A 25,292-nucleotide genomic window follows, 5' to 3' on the forward strand; every position below is an offset into this window, starting at 1 on the left:
AAATACTGTACAATCATATTTCTAAACTAATCGTAATCGTTTTTTAAACTCGCAAACCAAAATTTTCGAAAACACAGCATATTATTGAGGGAACGTTTTAGCGACCAAAATATGAGGCGAAGCGAGACGCGTTACAGAATGATTAATTGGAAAGTTTACGGGAGCGTCGCCCGAATCAATCATCACAATTAATGTGTCAATAGTTTTTTTAAAACAAATCAATGTCAAACAAACTATATAGTATTATATTCTATGAAATAAGTGCTTGAAGATTTCCACGAGCCGATAACCTGCGTACCTTAAAATCAAATAAAACGAATACCGAAAGTGAATAAATTAAAACATATAAAAGAGCATTGTATTTTTTATTAATATTGCTTTAAAACTTAATAAATCGAAATGTAGCAAGAGTTCGCATTTCATGTGCTCAATATTAAGTTTACATATTAGAGCGCAGCACTCATATATAAAGCTAATCCGGCTCAGCACTTGCACAAACTACCAAATAACATAATGGACCCGCATCGGAGTATACGGACCTGCTAACGAATATCGATGGGGTTGGATGTTCGGAACTCCGTCATCGAGAATAGCAAACAAGCATTAAGTGGCGAGTAATTATTCGGTCTAGTAGACAGGGCATAGACGTACGCGATATTTGGTTCAGTTAAACAAGTATTCAAATCATAATCTGATTTGGATGATTCATCAAATCCCGATATGTGTTATAAAAATATGAAGCGTTTGATTAATTCACGTAAAAATAAACACCACAACACTAGGAGCACCCATAATATTCAATATTATTTGTTTAACTTTGAAATACTGGAGACGTATTTTAGGGGTGCTGTATATTAAAGATTTTTTTATTTTCAATTTATTATTTTAATCACTCATTTAAAACATATTACATAAAAAGACAGGAGTATTAAATAATCAATTTCAAAGCTAAAAAAGTAAGAATTTAGATAGATATGTTATTCACTATCAAAATTATTGTTCTCGTTTAGTTATTGTGAGAGCTAGTATAAAAATTATAGCTGCTTGATTAAATGTATAAATTATTGACTGTCTGTATTGTTGTAAATGAGAAAAGGCGGGTGTGCGATCTCAACTTTCCATTCCCACTACCTCCACCTATAATCTTTGTGCATCTGATAACTCATTATGGAGAAGACCAAAAAAGTTTTAACATGGAATTAGTTTGTTAGATTAAAACAATTAAATACAATTGTGAAGCGAAAAACAAAACAATTGTAATTAAAATTGTTTTTATGTATTTTCGCAGTACAACTGACTGCGAAGATACATATCCGACATATTTTGACAATAAACATACGTTTGACATCAAACCGGGTCGCTGACGGTCTCCGACACGTTTATTAGGAAAAATGTCTCGACAGTAAATGATTAACGACTTCAGTCAATGAACGAATTCAAGTCTGTACTGTGAAATGAATTCGATACTTCTCGGAAGATCACTTTTCTACGGATTCGTTTTTTTTTTACTCTTTCTATTAGTTCTGATATCTGGACTAAAAATATAAAATACATTAGAAGCAATAATGCGTTTCGATTCGAAGGGTGAGGTAGCCGTTGTAACTATACTGAGACCTTAGAACTTATATCTCGAGGTGGATGGCGCATTTACGTTGTAGATGTCTATGGGTTCCATTAACCACTTAACATCAGGTGGGCTGTGAGCTCGTCCATCCATCTAAGCAATAAAAAAAAGCAATAACACTTTGAATAGCTGATAAAATCGATATCCGATCGTATGACTTTTATGTCGTAACTTATCAAGATCACCTAAGTAAATGACGGCAATGACGAACTTTGTTAAGGGAATAAAGTTATAACAGATGCACAATATAGTCTTAGCTTCGTTAACTAACAAATATATTGCTACAAATTAACACGGCATGGTTTTCAATTTGAGCCTTTGAAATTAATCAAAGAGCATGTTAGTATCGTAATAACATTACTGTACATTACTTACGACATGAAAAGCGCTATTAAAAGCAGCGATGTTTCGAAAGTTTCGTGCATCAAGTTCGAACATCCATTAGCGTTTCCTTTGAGAGCGACAAAATAATTGAGGATGCAGTCGACTGAAAACCGCAGTTTCAAACAAGCCAATCGAATTTCGTTCGAGGTAAATACAAAACAAATTTGATTTCGTTACAGTGGCCAAAAATACAGGTTATTTTGGATTTTTTTTTATTTATTGAGCGGAGTGATATTTTTGGAGGTAAAATATTCATTTCAGGTTTCATTTATAAATCATAAAAGGAAGCGTACATGAATATTGTAAACAAATATCGGTAGTAATGAGAATAAACAATTTTGCTTTATATCAAAATTCGATAATTAAATATTAATTAAAAGGAGCATCTATATTTATAATGAAAATATAATGGGTTTTTTGAATAATACGTTCTTGGTGATTGCCGGATTGCGGTGCGACGCCGGTGACTCGTTGACGGGAGACTTTTTATTTTCATAGGGTGACTCCGTTAATGACGCCTCCCCTCTATCTCGTTTATACAAATATAAGAAAGAGCCCAAAGGGAAATTCAGTTGAAAGCCTCGTGTAACCCTAGGCAATTCTGATATTCAATCCGGCTTAAATGTTTGTAAAATAACCGTTAAGCCTTACTGGTGGGCACCGGTAAATTAGGGGTAACTTAGCTCTAATGATTACATTATCTATATATTAATACGTAAAGCAAAACTTTTGACCCCTTTTTACGAAAATTGCGCGGACGGAGGAGTATGAAATTCCTCTCACTTATAGAGAACATAGAGGAGCGCAGAACGTCAATATTTTTTTTTAAATTCTGCATAAAACTACTGCATAACTATACTTGAGACCTTAGAACTTATATCTCAAGGTGGGTGGCGCATTTACGTTGTGGATGTCTATGGGCTCCAGTAACCACTTAACACCAGGTGGGCTGTGAGCTCGTCCACCCATCTAAGCAATAAAAAAAAATACACTAAACCAATAAAAAAATAATTACACACACTACCATGTATTTGACACACACACACGCATGCATACTATTTTTTATTGTCAAGCTTTTCTTATTGCTTATAGCCTGTGGTCAAATTGAGAAAAGATTAGATATTGTTTGTCTTTATTAATATTTGTCTAATCGTGTATATTTCCAATTTTTTAGTTGGATTTTCTATAAAAGCGTATTTGGTTAGTTTTTATTAAACTATTATTTACTTAAACATTAAATTGTTTGAGTTTTCTTAGTTACTTCCTATTGACTTTCCATAGTCTTTTTCTTTTCATTTTTACATCTTTTTCGCTGCTGCACTCGTCGTATATCTATTAAATCGCTCAATAATGTGCCCGTTTCGGCTGTGAATCCTCAACAGTGCACGGTTTAATTAGACATTTTGGTGCGTGCCTCCCGATTTACATATTCATTAAAACTAAGCCTGAGTACTCTCCGGTCTGGGGCCTAGGGGGAGGTTAGGTTCGAACAAACATGCTTTATCACAGCGATCGTGCCGAAGCGGCGGACTGCTAAGTAAACACATTGGTCTATGTTGATTTACTAAAGCAGAAAACGTTTTAAAATACGGGCTCTTCGGAAATTTAATAGACTTTTTTGACGTTAATTATCAACTGCTGTCAACATATTTAACAACGTAGCTTGATAAGCTTAAGCTTTAAAAATGTAAAAATAAATCGCATTATAACTATACTTGAGACCTCAGAACTTATATCTCAAGGTGGGTGGCGCATTTACGTTGTGGATGCCTATGGGCTCCAGTAACCACTTAACACCAGGTGGGCTGTGAGCACGTCCACCCATTTAAGCAATAAAAAAAAAATTGAAATGAACAATGCCGATGTAATTTTATGAATTATCTATTCATATCTGTTATTATTATATTGAGTCGGAACGTTAGTATACATAATTTTTTACAGAGGACGCGTGACCGGTGGACCACCTTTCGTATTAATCTAAATTAACAATTAACGACCATTTATCAAACGTCTTTATCGTGAATCATAGAAATTCGTTTGTCGATTTGAAAAGAATGGTGATTTACAAAGTATTGCCTATTTGATCCCAAACATTGACTTCTATTGTATTCTAAAACAGATAGCGGCATTCAATTTGTGACGGAGTTCTGGAAACCTTCCGCGAGGTGGGCCACCAGCTCTTCGATCATATAATGACACATAAGTACCTAAAAACCGGCACATGCTCACCGGCATGCGTTCGTTTCTTCTGTATACCACTTTCTCATATTTAAATTCACCTCTCACTAAGCTTTTTTCTGCAGATTGATATGGGTGCGGACGGTTTTAGATATAATGAATAAAATTTTTGTTATATTCTTATATTTGTGTTTTATGGACCAGAAGATTAGGTGTTCTAGTTTCTGGCTAAACAGAAAGCGCATGGCGACGAATGATGTCAAAGCTCACGTGCCGTATTTTCTTTTCTTTCTAATTTTGGAATGTATGACATTGTTGTTATGGAAAGAATTGAATTTTTTTTTTTTTTTTTATATCAACTAAGAGGCAAACGAGCAAGACGGGTCACCTGATGGTAAGTGATTCACCGCCGCCCACGGTCACCAGCGTTTACGCCAGTGCGTTGCCTACCCTTCAGATAAGAATATGCTCTTTTCTTGAATAACCCAATGTCGCAGTTGTTGGGGAAGACCGCTGATGGCAACGAATTCCAGAGATTTACTGTGCGTGGCAGAAAACTGTTTTTAAAACGCATTGTAGTGGAACGCCAACCATCCAGATGGTGCGGATGATAGTTCCGGCGAGACGATCGGTTGCGAAAATCAGCGGCTTCTATTAAATTGAACAACTCCTCGGAACACTCCCCATTGTAAATTCTGTAAAGTATGCATAGGGAAGATAGATCCCTACGCAGTGCCAAAGGATCTAGCCGATCGGCAAGTACAGGATCGTCGACAATCCGAGATGCCCTACGTTGGATTCGGTCAAAGGGAGATAGCTGATAACCCGGAGCCCCGGCCCAAAGGTGGCAGCAATACTCCATGTGAGGCCGCACCTGCGCCTTATACAGCTTAAGGCGGTGAGGCGGCTTGAAGTACTGTTTGGCCCTGTTGAGTACTCCGAGTTTTTTGGAGGCCATTTTAGCCTTGCTCTCCAAATGACCGCCAAACTGGACAACACTCGAAATGTCTACGCCCAGAATGCCCATGTTCGACTTGGCACAAAGGTGAGTGTTTCCGAAGAGTGGCGATGCGACAAAGGGGGCTTTTTTAGCGGTGAACGCGCAAACTTGAGTCTTAGAAGGGTTAAACTGGACTAGATTTAGTCCCCCCCAATCGGAAATCTTCACAAGGGATGATTCGATTTCAGACACAAGTTTGTTCCGACACTCATCGACGTGATCCCGAGAGATATTGCTGCGGCCGAAATACAGTGCATCCACGGTACTGTCATCCGCATAGCAATGAATGCCACTGGTATGCAACAAATCATTGATATGCAGAATGAACAATGTCGGGGATAACACGCAGCCTTGGGGAACACCAGCATTTACGGTCCGGGGGTCCGAGCATGAGCCGTCTACGACGACTTTAACTCTCCGTTCCGCAAGGAAACTGCCGATCCACCTACAAAGTCTCTCAGGAAGCCCATAGGAAGGAAGCTTCGATAGTAAGGCTTTATGCCAAACCCGATCGAAGGCTTTCGCAATGTCCAAACTAACGCCTAGTGCCTCACCCTTACTCTCAACCGCCTGCGCCCAACGGTGAGTTAGTAAAGCCAAAAGATCACCAGCTGATCGGCCTTTGCGGAAGCCATATTGGCGGTCGCTGATCAGCTGGTGCTCTTCCAGGTAGCCCATGAGCTGGCGGTTGATTATGGATTCCATAATTTTGGAGAGTAAGGAGGTGATAGCGATAGGCCTGTAGTTGGACGGATCTGAGCGGTCGCCTTTTTTAGGGATCGGGTGTACTAGAACCGTCTTCCATGAATGTGGGACAACGCCGAGGACATAAGAGTGTCTGAATAAGCGCGTTAAAACCGGTGCCAGCTCTGGAGCACACACCTTCAGCACAATAGGAGATATTCCATCGGGCCCACTCGACTTGTTGACATCCAAGGAGAATAGTGCTTTCCGCACAGCACACTGTGTGAAGCGGACGTCCGCCATTGTGGTTTCACACCTCGGGATGGTAGGAGGAGTGTTCCCCCTGTCGTCAAGAGTCGAGTTTTCCGCAAAGATAGAGCCAAGAAGATCGGCTTTCTCCCTTGCGGAATAGGCCAATGAACCATCCTCCCCGCGCAAAGGTGGAAGCGTCGACCGACAGAAATTACCCTGGACAGCCTTGGCGAGAGACCAGAACGCACGAGAGCCAGATGGCAGGCGCGCCAGTCTCTCGCCAATTCCCCCAACGTAATTTGATTTTGCCAATGCAATTTGCTTCTTAAAGAACCTGGAAGCAGAGTTGTACTTCTTCTTGAGTGAGTCAGAGTTTACATCCTTAGCGGCCTTTGCCCTAGCCCAAGCCTGGTAGCATTCCCGCTTGCGACGATGTGCGTCACGGCAGGACCCACCAAACCAGGGCCGAGACCTGCCACCGACAGGCACCGCTGAGTTAGGAACAAATAATTCCATGCCCTGCAGCACGACGCCGGCAACCGAGTCAGCGCAGGTGCTAGGATCCTCTGACTTGAAGCAAATCTGCCCCCATGGGTAGGATGCAAAGAAAGAGCGCATCCCGTTCCAGTCTGCTGACCTGTAGTGCCAAACACGTCGTCTACCAGATGGAAGTGGTTGTGACGAGACGGTGAGAGGCACCACGCTCCGAACTAGGCAATGGTCCGATGACCCGAGAGGAGCATCGACCCATACCCGAATGGGTTCGGGGCGAGAGGTCAGCAGAAGGTCCAATAAGGAAGGCGAATGGTCTTCCACATCCGGCACACGTGTGGGAGAAGGTACCATCTGCGTCAGACCATTGGCAATGGCAAAATCGTGAGCAGACCTTCCCGCATGGTCAGTACGTGTTGACCCAAGCCAGTCAGAGTGGTGGGCATTAAAGTCGCCCAAAACCACAATTTCTGCGGTAGGAATCTGCTCAAGTATTCTGTCAGTGGACACCTGCAGATGCTCGAAGAGCCGGTCAATTTCCGAATTTCCGCTATGTTACCTGTAAAGGCACGCGTAGACGCGAATGTGATCCTCACAATCGACGCGCACCCAAAGGGTATTTTATGGTATTATGGTATTTATCCTTTATGGTATTTACTTACTCTTATTATCTATAAAGGTATTTCATTACGACGGAAAAACATTTATAACAGTGAGTATATGTACTAAACAAAGTCTCATAATGAGAACATTAATTGTCGAATAAGAAAATTCTAAATATCATAATAATAATAATAATGGTTAACATAAACATGCTTTTTTTGGAACGAAATCATTTTTGAGTAAATATTTTTAATGATCATGTACGTTCCATTTGAATTATCAACGCACGTAACTTAAGAGCGGCCATATCATAATTGAACCTATATTACTCGCAGAACACCAAATATTTTAAAAGACGCCGTTCAACAGGATTTTTTCAGTCTACATTTAATCTGAACTGGAAAGAAACTATTCAATCACACAAATAACAAATAATTCATGTTGTGTAAAATTATATATCTTAACAAAAGCGGTCATAAATAATCTTTATAGGCTACGTACAAAGGACAAGCGGACTATTAAATCAGCCAAATAAAGAGTTTGACGTACATATTAAGCGTAACGTGGGTATTAATAATAAGGTTTTATTGTTGCAACAGGAGCCTGATATTCTAAGCATACAGTAGAAGGTCGAGTACCTAGTGCAAATTATGTTGTATTTCATCTAAGCCAGATTAACTTAAGATATTCAATTAAAGGAAACTTCATTCTTAACTTTTTCTTTTGTTGTTTAAATTTACATTTCATTCAAAATGTTTGCTATATATATATATATTTGAAGGAATGAGATATGGTGAGCGAATTTTAATTTAAAAGCGCTAAAGTATTTTTATATGTTGAGATTAAATTATTTATTCGTGGTTAAAAAACCAGGACAATAAATTTATTACTTGGATAAAGCGACGCGACACGATAACCCTCCTATCGTGACCGCCGCTAAATATGTGTATGTGTATGTATATATCTGACGCTAGCGTGGTATGGACAAGTGATGCGTAGAGAGAAGATGCACGTATGTGACTAGGAGATGTATGGAAATGGTAGTGCAAGGTTGGCCGAAGAGGACATGGATGGAGTGTGTGAATGACGATATAAGAGAGAGAGAGAGAGAGAGAGAGAGGAGTGTTGAGATGACCGCTGATAGAAGAGAATGAAAGAGAAAAATTAGCTGTGCCGACCCCACCTAGTGGGATAAGGCGGAGAAAAAGAAGAGAAGATATCCGACTCTGGCGACTTAACACCTTTATGCAAGCCATTGTCGCTCAAAACACAGCCCTCCGAATCTGATCTCGGTGGTTTTAGGCTCTTCATGCACCGGTCACATTTTTCGTCGATCTTGTGAATTAGAAAGAAGAATTTCAACGTACGAATTAACCCATAAGGACACAGCCCACTGAGTTTCTCGACGCACCTTCTGAGTGAGTGCAATTCCGATCCGGTGGTAGATTCAGAGAAGCACTGCTCTTGCTTTGTTAAGGTCAGTGTTAGCAATCCCCTCGGGTTGAGTTCATGAGCTCACTCACCGGTCCCTGAGTAGTTGCAATAGCCTCTTAAGCTACCAACGTTTGGGTAGGAAAAAATATATAAATTTAAGAAAGAACTACTAAGATTGTAAACTTTAGCCCTTCACTTTTTTTATAAAATTTTTTCTCCTCGTTAGCTTTCGTTTCGCTAATCTTTCTTAGAATCAAAATTATATAATAGATTATCTGTTGTTAAAAAAATCATTCGTATTATAATTTTATCAAAACTGTAAGGTTTAAATGGGATCATCTGAAAACACAGTACACATTTGTATGCAAAGTAATAAAATACAATCAATAGATCATATTAGAATGTTGTGATACTGTTAAAGCTCCTACCTGTGCGGTATCGGTGTCTCCGTCGCCTTCGCTGCCCCCGCCGCGGTCGTTCACAATGTCCTAGCGAACAAACAAATACTTATTTGATACTTCATCACAATGACAAAATAAAGTTTTTATTTATTTATTTGTATTATTTACCATATCATCACATCGAAAGCTACATTAATAAAATCGGTACTGACTAAGGGCATAACCAAAAAATCTCAGTATCTTGGTGATAGGGTTGACCTAAGAAGAGCGTGCTCTCTTAATCTAGTTATACCTATGATCGATTTTCAAAATCGAATAAAATTGGCATTCATTTAACACACTGGAAGTTGTCAATAATCTTGATCGACGCGAGTCGATGTAGAGGCGTTGGTGCTCTGTTTTGTATCGGGCGTCGAAGTTATCTAACAGATAGTTCGTGACAGCCCGCTTCCAGAGCAGAGTTCCTCTCCTAATGCATCGAACCACTGCGCTAATCGATAATGCGTTTCCAGAGATAGATATACAATACGGTTTCTAAACGGTATGACATATCTTTTCCAAAACTAAGTTCAAGTCTACAGTGGTAAGCACAGATTCGGCTCTGTCTCCAACGTTACATTTATTCAGAGGCGACGGTAAGAAAATCGTTTAAGTAAGCTATAAACTCGTCTGCCTTCGGTGGCAATAATAAAAAACAAAGGCACGTGACTCGATAAATTAACACAACACAACGACGGAGAAGAAATTCAATCGACTTCACTTTGTATTGTCACTACAGAATAGTTTATCTTTGTTTAAGAAACAAGTGATCGCTGCAGGAATAAGACATGAGACAATTGAAAACGCGTTCTTTTTTTATTCAATTTAATTAAGTGCTGCTTTTTTTATCAATTTACAGAAATATATATTTATCTTAAGAACGAAGACTTTTAAATTATTCCGAAGGCTTTGCGACTTCTGGACTTAAACTCTGAATACTGCCAATATACAAGTAATCACAGCCGATATTCACTCAAAAACAAAACAAAAAAGGGACTTTAAGAAACCAATTGCTCCGTTTTAATTTCATAATTATTTTCCAGTTGAACGACATTTCGACGAGTATTAATTAAGCAGAGCACACAAACTTAATTAATAATTTATTTCCACATCTATGTTTCTGAGACTAGTTAAGCAAAAACAAGGGATCTAAAGACCAAACTCGTTGAGATTACTTTTTAATATCATTTTAAAAGCAAGAATAACCCAAACAAACATTCGTATTGTTTCGTCAAAATGGAACGTACTGTTGCTTCTAAAAGGTATTAAAGACGGACTATATTAAAAGAGTTAGAACGGATCGATTTTAATGAGACTTTTTATAATATTTATTCGAGATCGCGTAAGAAGTTCTATTCACTCGTATCGAGGAATAGTTATTCGGTGTTCAAATAATACAATAAGTTTTGTGTTATTTGAAAACCAATGAGTTTTACAATAAAAAAATGACATAGGGTATTGAAATCAATGCCGTATTTTAAGTGCCTTTTCATCCTACTAATTTCTGCTGAAATGGAAACATACGTTCGATTTTACGGAACAGTCATTACACTATACAACTTAGGCCTCGTGTATTAAGGTGGTTTATCTTTCCTGTCCAAATTTACAAATATTATTTTATTTTTATTTCGTCTACCAGAAATGGAATCGGACAGATTAAACCTGTTTTTTTGTTTTGTTTTGTACGTTTTTTCCTGCAATTTCCAATTACAAAATATAACGAATGTCTATTTACTGTTTCGGCTACATCAACTAACAAAGGGTAAACAGTTGTCGGACTTCAAATGGAATGTTATATCTGTTGCAAAATAAAAGGTTGCCCTATGAAAACAATTCGTTGTTTATGGTAGGGGATCGGTTACTAATTGTTGTTTAGACTCCGGGACCAGGCCCGACCGTGGGTGGGATTAAATGAATATCACGAGCTACTGAGAAAATACATTAGTGCGAAAACCTGTAGTCTCATCAAACATACGTAAGAACACGTAGGTCTGAGTAAAGAAAAAAAAATCTCAACAATATTTTTATTTTCGTATTAAAATGTGACTGGCCTTTATTATTTTTAGTCGTAAAATATGTGTGAGTAGATGTTTGAAACGGCGAAAAAAAAAGGACTAAACGGGTGTAATTTTAGATCGTTCCTTCGTCTTATAAAAATTAAAGTTAATGCGAAGAATACGCAAACAGACATGACAGTTATGGATGGGTACTATAATATATCATAGAGTATTTAAATATTTGCTCTAGTGTGAGAGGGAAAAGAAATCAATCAGTTTAGAACAACAAATTGTTTACTACCTTTTCTTTAGACCGGCTTTAGAAATCTACACCTGTAATAGCTGTCAACTTGAGCTATTACTATGTATTACTTCAGTTTTATTTATCTGTATTTTTAAATTCAAATCAGTTGACTTTAAACAAAATACATTTATGTATCGAACGAAATAAAAACATGTTCTTATAATATAGACAATTTAAGGGAGGTTAAATGATATTTTTACACCATACAATCGGAAGTGCTACAAAAATGAAGTAAGTAATTATTTTATTTTATGTTCTACTGTGCTTATCACTTACTGCATTTACCGTATTGGCTGTACTAATTACGAAATGTATTTAATAATTATATGTTACTTATTGTATGGAAATCTTTGTTTTTTTTTTAATATATTTTTATTACCTAGACACGTACGTTAGGGGATACAGTAATCAAGCAGGCGGTTCCCCCAGGGAGAGGCCGCTCCACTGCACTGCGGAGTGGTTGACCCTTGCGATTATCCCTAATGCGGATAGCTCGGACGCGTCATTTTTGGTAGTGGGGACGCGCTGTCCCCTGTGCCTTTTCATGAGTTCTGTCTCTTGCGAGTTTCGGACACAGCTTGTTGAGCGACAGGTTTTAGTCAGTTCGACTCTGACACGCACCGCCCTCCATCCCCAGTGGAGAGCGGAAGTCCAGCGATTTCATACTGACCAAAAAAAAAAACACGTACGTAGAACGAGACCAAAATTCTGAAGTGGTTACGGAAGCATATGGACGTTACAACGTGAATATATCATCACAAACGACTATGCCACGCTTTAGACCGGCACGTAATAAGGATGCCGGTATCTAACCCGTGCGAGCTCCCGAGACGCCTTACCGCCCATACATTTTACGAAGGCGAGTGAGTATGAACAAGTCCCGTGTCACTTTGCCCTAAACACGTCATTACGGATCCTGCCGATCCACCAACGCTGCTTTTAGGTACCTCAAGCACCGGGCATAGTTCTCGTCGAACCTGTCGCTTGCGACGAAGGTCTCGACAAGTAAATTAACCTATATACACAGCCCACTGAGTTTCTCGCCGGATCTTCTCAGTGGGTCGCGTTTCCGGTCCGGTGGTAGAGCCTACGAAGCACTGCATTTTGCTAGAGCTAGTTTTAGCAACACTCCCGGCTTGAGCCCCGTGAGCTCACCTATTAGTTCGGTGAATCTAGTGTCACTTACGTCCATATCCACATGTCCGACGCCGGTCGACCGTCTCTTCGGCCTGCGTCGACGCTGTATGACATTGAGCGCCGCCTGCGTGCTGGCAGGCGAGGCGTTACTCGACTTGCTCTCCGTACTGCTTTCTCTGTCTTTCTCCTCTTCAACTTCTGCTAAAAGAAAAATAATGTATACTAATATATAAATCTACGGTTTTTTCTACAGTAGTTTTTACGGATGTTTCGTTATAACAACTGAAACGTGCATCCGATTGCCTTGAAACTTGGTATCCATGTGGAAAATACATATCCGACGCTTGAAAGGCAAACGTGACTAAGCGACAATGCGTGAACTTTACAGTAGACCAACTTAAAGTTGAAATACCTGAAAAAAATTATATTTTAACGAATCTAGCTGTAGGATTGAAATGATTTTAATAGACCTAGAAATATATTTTTTTTGCTCATCCAATATGGTTATTGCCTATCATTTATGTATAAAGCAGTTATTGTCGCTTAGTCACGTTTGCCTTTCAAGCGTCGAATTGTACTTAATGGATAGGCTAATATTTATATGAGTGTTGGACCCCCTACACCAGTTGCGGCGGCGTTCATGATAAGAATCTTTGTGGGGGTGAGAAATAACAATGTTAATTTCATATGCCCAGCGAAGCGGACGGGTACAGCTAGTAGGTATATTAATAATCCGTTAAAAGTATATATTACGTACACAAATATTACTTAGTAAAAGTAAACAAAGGTTACAAGTAGACTCATATCTTCTTTAGTACTGTAAATAAGGCTGTTATTTCTTAATAGAGGTATTTTTAGTACTGTTATTGGCAGACGAGCACGCGGCCCGTCTGACGACAAGTGATCGGACACGCTCATGCCTGCTTTTTAAAAGGTTGGATTACATTCTTTTTATATTCATAGCAGTATGGGAACTCCTTATAGCGGTAGCTTGCTTATCTAACGAGCAAGGTTTCGCAGATTAAAGGTGTTTTTTCTATGTCACAGCTAATACCATATCAAAAAATCAAAACAGTTAATTGCATGGCGTTATGAAACCAAGTTAAGTTTGAGACTAGAGGCAGTTAAAGACGGAACCTCTCACTCAAATGGAGTCCGGTCATGGCGTCTCTTGCTATTACGTTTTTTTTTATTGCTTAGATGGGTGGACGAGCTCACAGCTCACTTGGTGTTAGGTGGTTACTGGAGCCCATAGACATCTACAACGTAAATGCGCCACCCACCTTGAGATATAAGTTCTAAAGTCTCAAGTATAGTTACAACGGCTGCCCCACCCTTCAAACCGAAACGCATTACTGCTTCACGGCAGAAATAGGCAGGGTGGTGGTGCCTACCCGTGCTGACTCACAAGAGGTCCCACCACCAGTAACGTGTACCTGAAACCCAACAAATGCCAACGTACCGGTGCGGTTGTCTTCTTTAGTTGCGGCGGCCGTCGTGGCGTTCGTCGATGCTGACGGAGGTCGACGCAGCGGCAGGGTGACCGTCGCTTCGGCTGCCCCCGATCGAGGCGACGCTCTACCGGCGTCCTCCAGCTCGAACTACACCAAACGCGAATCGAAACACACGTATTTATACAATAAAACACCGACAAATCGATCCTATTAATAACGTTAAGCGTTATTCGAACAGCATCGCGAGTGTGAATTTCGTGAGTTACGGTGCAAACAAAATATAGCTTTAAAACGAAAGGGAGTTAAGGGTGGACGTTCATAAAAAAAACAAAATGTGTGCAATTCACAGGTGGTAGAAGTGAAACCTTCCAAAATTAAAATAAAATTATCCAAAATGTCTTAAGTATATGTAAAATTTTGTCATTAGTAAATAATTGTAAGGTAGCGCCCTCTGTGAATTGATATTTTAATTTCACGTATAATCCTAAATTAAAATTCACTACAAGAGCTTTCATACACGCGTTAGTATTAAAAAATCTCACAGATGGCGCTGTATTAAATAGTATGTATATTTCTGTCTCATTCTTTGCTGGCTTCATCCTACACATTTTTGTATTTGTGTCTCTTACCTGTCGTTTTTGCCGTTGCATCCGGTTTGAAATCACAACGATTCTAAAGAAGTTTTCACTTCAAAAAAAATACCTTTCTAACTATTTTAAAAATAACACAATAAATTCAAAAGTCTATAAATGAAAAGCGATGTCTGTATTAAACTACAAAGCCGTTGTTAATGAATTCAAATCGCCGTGGTATCATTGAGACTGATCTATTTACGTATTCAGGGTGTGAGAGACAACGAAAGCCTAATAGAATACGGCTAAAAGTTATTTAAACCTAACTTAATTCAAAACAAAATACTACATAGTCGTTTTCTATACTAATATTATAAAGAGGAAAGATTTGTTTGTTTGTTTGTTTCGAATAGGCTCCTAAACTACTGGACCGATTTGAAAAATTCTTTTGTCATTAGAAGCCGAAATTGTCCCTGATGAACATAGGCTACTTTTTTTTATTTTTTTTTTAATTTTTTTTTTTTTGGTTTCATGTGTGTTTTAATGTTTCCGAAGCGAAGCGAGGGCGGGTCGCTAGTATTGTAATATATTGATTGCGTTTTTAGTGCGTATGTAAAAAATGGAAAAGTTCACGGTTAACCTCTATGTATACGTGGCTACCGGAACCCTTAAAGCATCATAATATGAATTCCACTATCCGCCCAGACCTCACGTCTGTATCTCAATTGTATAGAATAACGGCTGCCCCGCACTTTAAACCTTTGAGGTCCAATGTCCACACGTATTGGACATTTAGTCTTACATTACATTAGGACCGCAAAGGCTTAAATCAGAATGGATGGCTACTTCGCAACACAAGTAGAGAGGATGTTGGTACCTTATAACGCGTTCTACCGTAAATTATGATTACCGATCGCAATTAGTATCAACGCTTCAGTCTTAAGAAGTCCTTAGTCGCTTTCTACCACACTCACGGGAAAAGATGGGGTGTTATTCTAAATACAGCCAAATAAACCAGTGGCTCGGTCGTGTTTCAAGCATTAGAAAAGTCGCTGTACGGCAGTATCCACTAGCCCTCGGGGTTCATGGTCGAAAATATTGGCATCGTGGTAATTTTTATCAATGATTTGTATCTTAAATCACTTTACGACACCATTTTTATTAAATTGAAAGTAGTGTTAACGTTAATACATTAAGGTTAATTTCAAAGTCAAAGCCCGCAATAATCAGTGCAAATTCAAGAACAATATACCCCTTAACAAACAATTGGAATACATTGTTGCTGGTACGGTGCACCGGAAATCTCGTTGTATTTTGATCCTTACAAGAAATAATTGAGATCGTTTCCATAATAACAGCCGTCAGTGTTTCAATGTTAATTATCTTCACGACAAATACTTTGATAAAGATTAGGCAGAGTTAGTTACAAACTTTTCTATTTTACAATCTGATCGAAAACGTATTTTTTTTTATTCACAACTCAGGATAATAAAATTTTGTTGATGCATTTACCTTGCCATAAGAAATATAGTTTGCCTTAGTTTTATCTATACCTGTACACTAAATAAATAATAATAATATATTTATTTTTTGTTTCCAATAATTCACAGCTGTTAGTGTTATTCACAGATGTTAGTAAACGACTTTCTGCAGGGTTGGCTAGCCGTCACACAATAAAATTCTTCTTATTTCGATCTCATGTTTCAAGGAGTGTGGCGGCATTCACGTTGTGACATCTACGGGTTCCGGTAACCTTAGGATAAGCTTCAACTAGGGTGACGATTTTAGGTTATCAAGTGAATCGAATCCAGTATTAAGTTTAGTAAAAAACGTGCATGCATTCACGGAACGTTTAAAAAACTGTCGGTATCGTAAGCATATATTGGTATTATCGCGGCGAACACATCGAGTTGCAGTGGTAACAGACAGTAAACAGATTTGTCTCCTTCTAACATCTTGCACGCAGTCTTCAGCCTATGTGCTGTCATAACTATTGCAACTCTGTGTTTATGATTATATGTTAGATAATCGCGAAACTTTAAAACAATAGGTATAAATTACTTAATAAATCATGTAAGAAAAATTGCAATATTTTATAACCCTGATTTGAGTATGACAAAAAAAAATGTGTGGTGTCGTGGGACACCACCGGATAGGAAAGATCCTTATTATAAAAATATTAATTTAAAGTTCTATTCGAGGTATAAAGAAAATAAAACTGGAGATTTCGCAACAACCCACGGTCATTCGGTAACGTGCGAACTTATTGTGGTACACTTCATTCACGGTTGTTTGCATAAGAGTTAGTGCGCAAACGAACGCTCTCAGATCGTGGTCAATTAATGATAAAAAAAATATGTTATTTTTTGTACGTTATTACAAAGTTAAGTCGTACACTGTGTGCATTACTAATAAAAATCTTACGTTACGGACGTTTTTTCCCGGGTAGGGTACCCCTCCACATCGTCCCATAAGAAACTTCGTTCCAAAAAGTGTATGTAACGAACACTAAGAGCACACAGGCACCAACCAAAGTTAATGTTTTATTATGTTTATTTTTTAGTTCATGCATTCCTATACATACGTAGAATAATTATGATTATTATATGAAATACACAGATGCGTATGTAACTAAAGGTACAACAAGCAAATGAAAAATAAATTCAATAAAGTAATGAGTGTGTTTTGAACGAATTTTGTAAACGATTACAATCGTCATGCTAAAATGTACCTAGTCAGGTCATAAGTATTGTCACACAGTAAAAACTTTTCTTTTAGAATGCTGGCCACAAAAAAGTTTATTGAACCCGAATTTCGAATTGTTCATGAAAATAAAAATAGTATACATATAGAATTTTACTCATTTTTAAATATGGAGTGGACGCTTAAAGAAGACCGTGTTGCAGTTATTGCGTTGCATCGTTGCGGTTACGCGCCAATTCAAATTTTTAACATACTGAAAAATTTGAATATAACCAAAAGATTCGTTTATCGTACCATCAAACGATACAATGAAGACTCTAGTGTAGATGACAGGTCAAGAAGTGGTCGCCCTCGGTCTGTTAGGATTCCAGCAGTGATAAAAGCTGTGAAGGCGCGAATTCAAAGAAATCCCAAACGTAAGCACTGTAACTGTTGGCCCTTCAGATGGGGTTAAGCAGAACCACGGTGAAAAGGTGTTAAATGAAGACTCAGGGCTTCGGGCATATCGAAGAAAAACAGGAAATCGTTTGAATGCTCGTTTAATGGACCTGAGACTGAAGAGATGCCGCGCTTTGTTGAAGCGGTACGCGGGAAAAAAATAACGGGAAATTATTTTTTCGGATGAAAAATTTTTTACCGTAGAAGAGAGCTACAACAAAAAAAATTATAAGGTGTACGCACACAGTAGTGAAGAAGCGAGCAACCGTATTCCGCGTGTCCAACGAGGTCATTTTCTATCCTCGCTCATGGTATGGGTCGGAGTTTCTTATTGGGGCTTAACAGAGGTACATTTTTGTGAGAAAGGTGTAAAAACGAATGCAGTTGTGTATCAAAATACAGTCCTGACGAACCTTGTGGTACCTGTTTCTCATACCATGTTCAATAACAGGCACTGGGTATTCCAACAAGATTCGGCGCCAGTTCATAGAGCGAAGAGCACACAAGACTGGCTGGCGGCGCGTGAAATCGACTTCATCCGGCACGAAGACTGGCCCTCCTCCAGTCCAGATTTGAATCCGTTAGATTACAAGATATGGCAACACTTGGAGGAAAAGGCGTGCTCAAAGCCTCATCCCAATTTGGAGTCACTCAAGACATCCTTGATTAAGGCAGCCGCCGATATTGACATGGACCTCGTTCGTGCTGCGATAGACCACGCAGATTGAAGGCCTGTATTCAAAATCACGGAGGTCATTTTGAATAAACTTTAGTGTCATAAGAATCTATGTTTTATTAAGTTCATTTTGGTATATGAATGGTTACATAATGAATAAACTTGTTTCAATTATTTTACATTAAACATGTGACAGAATTTATGACCTGACTATGTATTTTACAAATAAATTTAGAAGGTTGAATGTTTTATGATATTCTATCTCTAATCAAACAAAAACTCGAGTATCATTGATTCAAAAGCTATTACGAGCAACTAAAACTAATTTATCAGCACAACACAAAACCAGGTTACTGAATGAAAACCTAAAGGTATTTACATCCGTTCACGTCATCAAATAACGCATGCTGACCCTCTCTGCAGGATAATGTTTTGACCCGAAAAATCCAAATCGGTCGTGGTATTGAATTATCAAGCCAAAAAAGAAGTAATTTCAGTTCAAACATGTCCTTTGAGTCAAATAAAAGATAAAATCTTGTTTTTTTTTTGCTTGCTTCGTAATGTACATTTCTTAAATATAGCTGTTTACTCTGAGTTTTTCACTAGATTGGAATTTGCAGAGATATTTGATTTTTCAAAAAAATATAATTTGTAGGGGACTTTTCTTTTAAAATCAATATACATTTTTTGAAAAAAAAGGTAAGTTTTTTTCAAAAAGGGATAGGGTAAAAAAAATGTACTTGTAATTTCAATACCACGAGTAAAGAAATTTTATCACTTTTACGAATATTTCCAAAACATTTATCACACCATGCGCGTTCTCCGAAGGCTGCCGCGTGACGATCAAGCGAGACTGTCTGGCGAGTTTTATGAACCGATTTATAAACATTAAACGCATTCGAATTTAGTTACAATGTGACAAAATTACGATACCGCTACGGACAGTGTTAATGTGTTGAAAATATAATGTGCATAATATAACACACACCACTTCGAAGGAACTTTACAGAGGTGAAATAACAAAAGATATATTTAAAAGTGTCATCGAAGTGAAAACTGAATAAATAGCCTTTAATAATGGTAGTCTGTAAAGTTGTTTTTTTTTTTTTCGAATTTAAAATTGATGTACATTTACGATTTAGACATATTCAATTTTTTAAGCTCTTTGCTAATGGGATTACCGCGATGAGTTTAAAAGTGAGTATATCATTTAGCACATGTAAACTGAACGGTATTATTTTCGCATTATTTACATTTCGAAAACTCTTTAATTCAATAATAGTTTAGTTAGTTTAATTGAAAACAATATCGCTTGATCGTGTGCGGCGAGCTTAAGGACCTTGTTCGTGGGGTCGAGCCGTAGCCGCCACGACGGGCGTCTCTCGCTGTTAGCCGCGATCGTAGCTGTAGCTGTTGCCGTAGCGCAAGCAAGCGCTAACGTCACAGCGACGTCGCCGGCTAGTGGGCCGCGAGCCTAGCCGACAACACCCCAACATAATATATACACATCAGCCGACCATCAAGCCCACTGTTGTCCGGCCGCTGAGACGATGCGTTTCAGACTAGTCCTTACCGAGCGGACGATGTAACTTTGAGGTGGCGTTAAATTTGCAATTAATAAATATTTTTTTATTATTTTTAATGTTATTTTACGCAATTTCGAGAATGAATCGATCGCATTACCCCAACGGCCGGACAATAAACATTATAATGTAGTGACGGGATCTTTACACAATGCTTACAAGGGTAGTTAAAAACAAATGTATCGTTCAGGACTAAGCATATTTTAATTTACTTTAAATGAACTTATATACAAGTATGAGTCTAGTTTACATTCTATACATTCTGCTATGTTTACAGCACTTAATGTATTTTAAATGAAGACTGATATTCGAAATACTATACTAGATAACGTAAATTTAACCATCACCTATTAGTAATTTTAAACTGATAACGTACTGTAGGTAGGGGTGTATCGTAAAAAAAAAAAAACTTACCGATCCGTTGTCTGTGGTCGCCGGAGTTGGAGTTTCATCCTTTTTGACGTTAGTCGGAGTGGAACTCTCCGTCGTGCCGTTGCTGGATTTCTTTTTGACAAGCTGTTCGGCTGATTTAATCTCATCGAGGGTAACGCCCTGGGTGGAACGTCGAGTCTCGCGGACCCGTTTCGCGTGCGCCTTCCTTTGCGTTTCGCTCTCCTCGTCGCGGACCGGGGGCACGAACGATCTAAACACCACATCAGAGGAAGGGGGGTTCACAATTGACGAAAACGTAACGTAAAGCCAAAAAAAAAGCTGAAACCGATCATTGTTAACAAAAAAAAAAAACTAATTTTCTAGTACATGCGGATTACTGGATCAACTGTGACTGTGACATAATACTGACATGCGCGAAATAAAATCGTATCGTGAACAAAGCATCTTCAGGCGAAACTAAAACGTAACAAAAAAAAACAAAAAAAAAAAATTACACACCAAAAAATCTAAAGCTTGAACATTCGAACGCAGAAATGTTTTTAATTTCTTTCGAAACGGAAACAGCAGTGTGCTTAGTGCGAGTTTTTTAACGTTCTCGATAGCGTAAAAGTTAGCTCATATTTGTATGGAATGGGATCGTTTGCGTACGTTTGCCGCTAGGGGCGCTGTTCCAACTGCATACAAAATTGGCTTCACTTTTACGCTATCGAGAACGTTAAGAAACTCGCACTAAGCACACAGTTCCAATGTCCAAGACGGTGTTCACAGCTTGGGGTCAAAAAGGGATAGTAAAACATTTCATTCATAGTATTATGAATATGAAAAGTGACGCAATAACGTTAACGCTATATGAATTAAAAATGACGAAAACAACTTCACTAGCGTTTCAAGCGATTATTCACGTTGACGATAAATCAAAGTTTATTGAATGACATTATGTTGTTAAGTTTCGACCACAAAAAGCGAACGTTTCCATCAAAACGACTGTGTTTTTATATACTTGAAGAAGTTCTTGAATATGTTGCCTGGCGACAGCTTCGTGGGCGTTGTAGACGTCGGCGTCGCATTGTTACTGTTCGACTCTACCGTCTCCGCGCTGTCACATACACGCTACTATTATACTATTACTATTTTGTCGTTACATAAAATATGTTCAACACTAAAAATTTACCCTCGCTTGATTACAGACAGATTAATATCTCTAGTCTTTTTTTTTTATTGCTTCGATGGGTGGACGGGCTCACAGCCCACCTGGTGTTAAGTGGTTACTGGAGCCCATAGACATCTACAAAGTAAATGCGCCACCCGCCTTGAGACATAAGTTCTAAGGTCTCAAGTATAGTTACGGTGGCTGCCCGCCCTTCAAACCGAAACGCATTACTGCTTCACGGCAGAAATAGGCAAGGTGGTGGTACCTACCCGCGCGGACTTACAAGAGGTCCTACCACCAGTATTCGTGAAAATAATATTTCCTTTGTGTTATGTTCCCTTTAAATCTTCGTATACGATTGTCCTTCTTCTAATACATGCAATAGATATGCTAATGAGAGTAGATGTTACAAATTTTCCCTTGCGTCATAACAATGTTTCACTTTTACATCTAATGTACCATTATTGTTCTTAAGTGTCTTATTTACTTTGCCATTTACGTGTTCATTTTTGTATTTGTTTAATACTGTTTCTGTTGTTTTGAGTTTATTTTTATAATGTGCATGAATCGCTGGGAGCGAAGATAATCTATGAGCTTATGTTTTTGTTTTATAATGTAATATATATGGCGGTTTGATTAAATAGACTTAAGCATCCCAATATAATATATCCGAAGATACCCGGAGTATTCCGGCCGAAAGAGAAATGCGACTATACTGCAAATAAGAAATAGAGAGCTATAGAACCGGACAACTATAGAAATCGGTTGCCTGTTAATCAGATATTCTTTGTATTGCTAGCTTGTGGTCATTTACGATAAAATATCTGAGGTTGTGGCAGGACCGTTATCTCCATTCACTGATAAGAGCATAGACATTCATAATTTATCTAATAAAGTAAAATAGGACAATATATTGGATTTATTTTTAATCGTTTTAATCATGAAGGGAATGGTTTGAAAACTTTCCAAAAAAATGTTTCCAAAACGTAGACGATCGGAAACACGATTAGTCTTAATTTGTTTAAATTTATTCAGATCGTTTTAAATTTACATTTGCTTTGCACAGATAGACCACTAAAGCCCCAAACGGTACATCGAAACGCCATTTAATTTGATTACTTAACGTATTTCGAGATCTAACACTAGAAATTGCCAAAACTTAAACCAGAATAATCAAGTATCAATCAATATTTTATCGTTTGAACATAATTCTTTAAACAACTTTCTCAAGCACATTTATTTTTAATGTACCGTTGTAATTAAAATATAAATGTGACTTGCGGTGTACTACTGTCTACATAAGAATTCTATATCGACATTGAAATAATTCTTGAGTCATTAGAACTCATATCTCAAGGTAGGTCGCGGCATTTACGTTGTAAATGTTTATGGGTTCCGGTAACCAATTAACGCCAGGTGGGCTGTGAGCTCGTCCCACCCATCTATGCAACAAAAATGTGGAACGCATGCGAATAAACAAACAAACAAGACTGCAGAATCGATCGAGTTCAGAGATCGCTTCAATGTTCGTTCTCAAGATATAAATCGTCTTATCGCATTAAAAGTGTACAATTTCCAAAAATATTCGAAATTGAGTTAATATGCGGAATAATTTGGTATCACCAGTATTTTTCTCATAGATACTGTTAAAAGAGCGTTGTTTAGTTTTAGTTTTTTTTCTTTTAGTTTACTTATGTTTTGACTATTATTAACAAAATTAATACATAATTTTATCTTACTGTAAAATACAGATAACGTAACTGGTAAAAAAATAAAAATAAATGTTGCAAAGGTGATTAATTTTAAAAATATCACATGTTAAACCTTTAAAACGCTCTCCTGTAAAATTAGTAATTTTTGAGATTATACAGTTTTAATGCGAGAAGACGATATAAGGGGCCTTGCGTAGAAAGAACTCGTTCGTATTCTATACACTGGTACAATACAACAATAATTGGGTCGTCTACGTAATTGTTCTATAAAACTACGTAATTACTCTATAAAAATATTGATGGCCAAAAAAATACGTATGACATCATACCTCCTGACCGGCGCCTGGGAGTTCGTTGTCGCGTTGTTGGCGTTGCTTGTCGCGCTCAGCGCAATTCTCGCGTTATTTTCTTTATCCCTTCTTTCCGCTGGACTTATTCTGTTTTGGTATGCAACGTTAACTTTACATAAATCGACATTATTTATTTATATAGAATTAAAAAAAAAACAAAAAACAACTTTTAATTGGATTGGAATGATTTTTTTTTGTTACAATATTTTGAATAGGCATTTCAAAACTGTACTATAAAAGTATTTACAGTAAAACATTTATATACAAACAAACAAATACACGAAGCGCACAATTAGTTGGTTGAACGTTGATTGAAAAAGCTGATATAGCGGTAACATTAATTAAAATGACAAAAACGTGTGAAATACATCGATTGATTAATCTCTCATCTCGTTTTGAAATTAAGTAGTTTTATTAAGTAATGTAAGTTAAAATGGTCAGAATCGTTTCAAAGCGTTTCCAGTTTTACTCTTATCATTAATATTTGTTGATGCACTCGAGAAGATAAAAATCAATATTATCCTACAACTAAACACCTGAACTATTTTTAGACTTTTTTAAAATATATAGAAATCTATATGTATAAAAATGAATTGCTGTTCGTTAGCCTCGCTATAACTCGAGAACGGCTGGACCGATTTGGCGAATTTTGGTCTTAAATTATTTGTGGAAGTCCAGAGAAAGTTTAAAAGGTAGATAAATATGAAAATGCGCAGAATTAAATAAAAATAACAATTTTGTTTTTCCTTTGATGTGTCCCCCGTCGGACGGATTCCTTTTGTTTGTTTTAAGTTTATTTTATACAAAAGCTTAGGTCTTTTATTTATCGATTGAGGCACTACGAAGTCTGCCGGGTCAGCTAGTAAACTATAGATTTTTTTATCGTAGGACAAGGGGTCCAGCGTCAGTTATAGCATTAAAAAAAACTTACAATACAAATATTGACGGTGTACAATAATTGTTAACACAATCGCGATTTGAATGAGTGCGACTGGAAACAGTTTGAAACGTCCGTGGACAAGACCGAACAGGTCACCTTGTTTGCACGTCCTCGTTAGTATTAGCGTTTTCGCTATTGTTAGGTTCCAACGCTTTTTTCTTTAGTTCGATGGCCGCCAGGGTCGACTGCGGCAGCGGCGGTATCGACGGGCAGGAGGAGGCCTTGATACGAGCTGTGACGTCACGATATCTCTGCGAGAAGCTAGACGGGGACACACAACGGACGCTCAACTGACGGCCGTGCGACGATGTGTTGCTGATCGTATTACCACCGGGCTTATAATTTATTGTATATTACGGTAAATGAGTCACATATACGTGCTTATTAAATACGCTTTTATTAACTTCAGACGTATGTATGTATGTAACGGAATCTTTGAACATGATTTTGAGCCCCTTCAAAACGTCGGATTAACTCGAAATTTTGTATACTTATTAAGGACCGATGATAATTCAAAATTAAAAAAAAATTGAAATTCAACTCAAAAATGAAAAATAAATAATAGTTCAAAAAAACTAATAAAATACGCTTTTATAGAAAATCCAACAAAAAATATAAAATAAATTTTAATAAATTTGAATTAAAAATAGTGTAAGAGCAAATGATTTTATTGTAAATAAAACGTGGGGTGCATGTTATCTGTAGTTATAAATATTTTATGAACAGATATGAGGACAAAGGTTATTTTGGTAATATCCTGAAAAGTACCCACGTTTTTTACAATAAAATCAT

The 25,292-nt window shown here is 37.7% G+C and overlaps 1 protein-coding gene and 1 pseudogene across 50 annotated transcripts in view; one reads left to right on the forward strand and one right to left on the reverse strand.

The window, feature by feature from the left end:
- LOC101737973 (protein phosphatase 1 regulatory subunit 12A) overlaps positions 1-25,292 on the reverse strand; it is an 88,631-nt gene that overhangs the window by 24,522 nt on the left and 38,817 nt on the right. For 6 of the 50 annotated variants that reach the window (XM_021352336.3, XM_012696023.4, XM_012696029.4 and 3 more), the window contains 8 exons: positions 24,597-24,761; positions 23,540-23,647; positions 21,349-21,444; positions 20,370-20,598; positions 19,712-19,846; positions 13,992-14,130; positions 12,579-12,730; positions 9,080-9,139 (listed from right to left, as the gene is read on the reverse strand). In XM_021352336.3, coding sequence (XP_021208011.2) covers positions 9,080-9,139; positions 12,579-12,730; positions 13,992-14,130; positions 19,712-19,846; positions 20,370-20,598; positions 21,349-21,444; positions 23,540-23,647; positions 24,597-24,761 — 1,084 coding nt within the window. The remainder of the gene's footprint in view (positions 1-9,079; positions 9,140-12,578; positions 12,731-13,991; positions 14,131-19,711; positions 19,847-20,369; positions 20,599-21,348; positions 21,445-23,539; positions 23,648-24,596; positions 24,762-25,292) is intronic. The other 44 variants (XM_004932781.5, XM_062668113.1, XM_062668203.1 and 41 more) reach the window with 13 other exon arrangements.
- On the forward strand, positions 11,776-11,926 carry LOC119629255 (U1 spliceosomal RNA; annotated as a pseudogene).

The sequence above is a fragment of the Bombyx mori genome, chromosome 1 (genome assembly GCF_030269925.1).
Source record: "Bombyx mori chromosome 1, ASM3026992v2".
NCBI classification, from domain to species: Eukaryota; Metazoa; Arthropoda; class Insecta; order Lepidoptera; family Bombycidae; genus Bombyx; species Bombyx mori.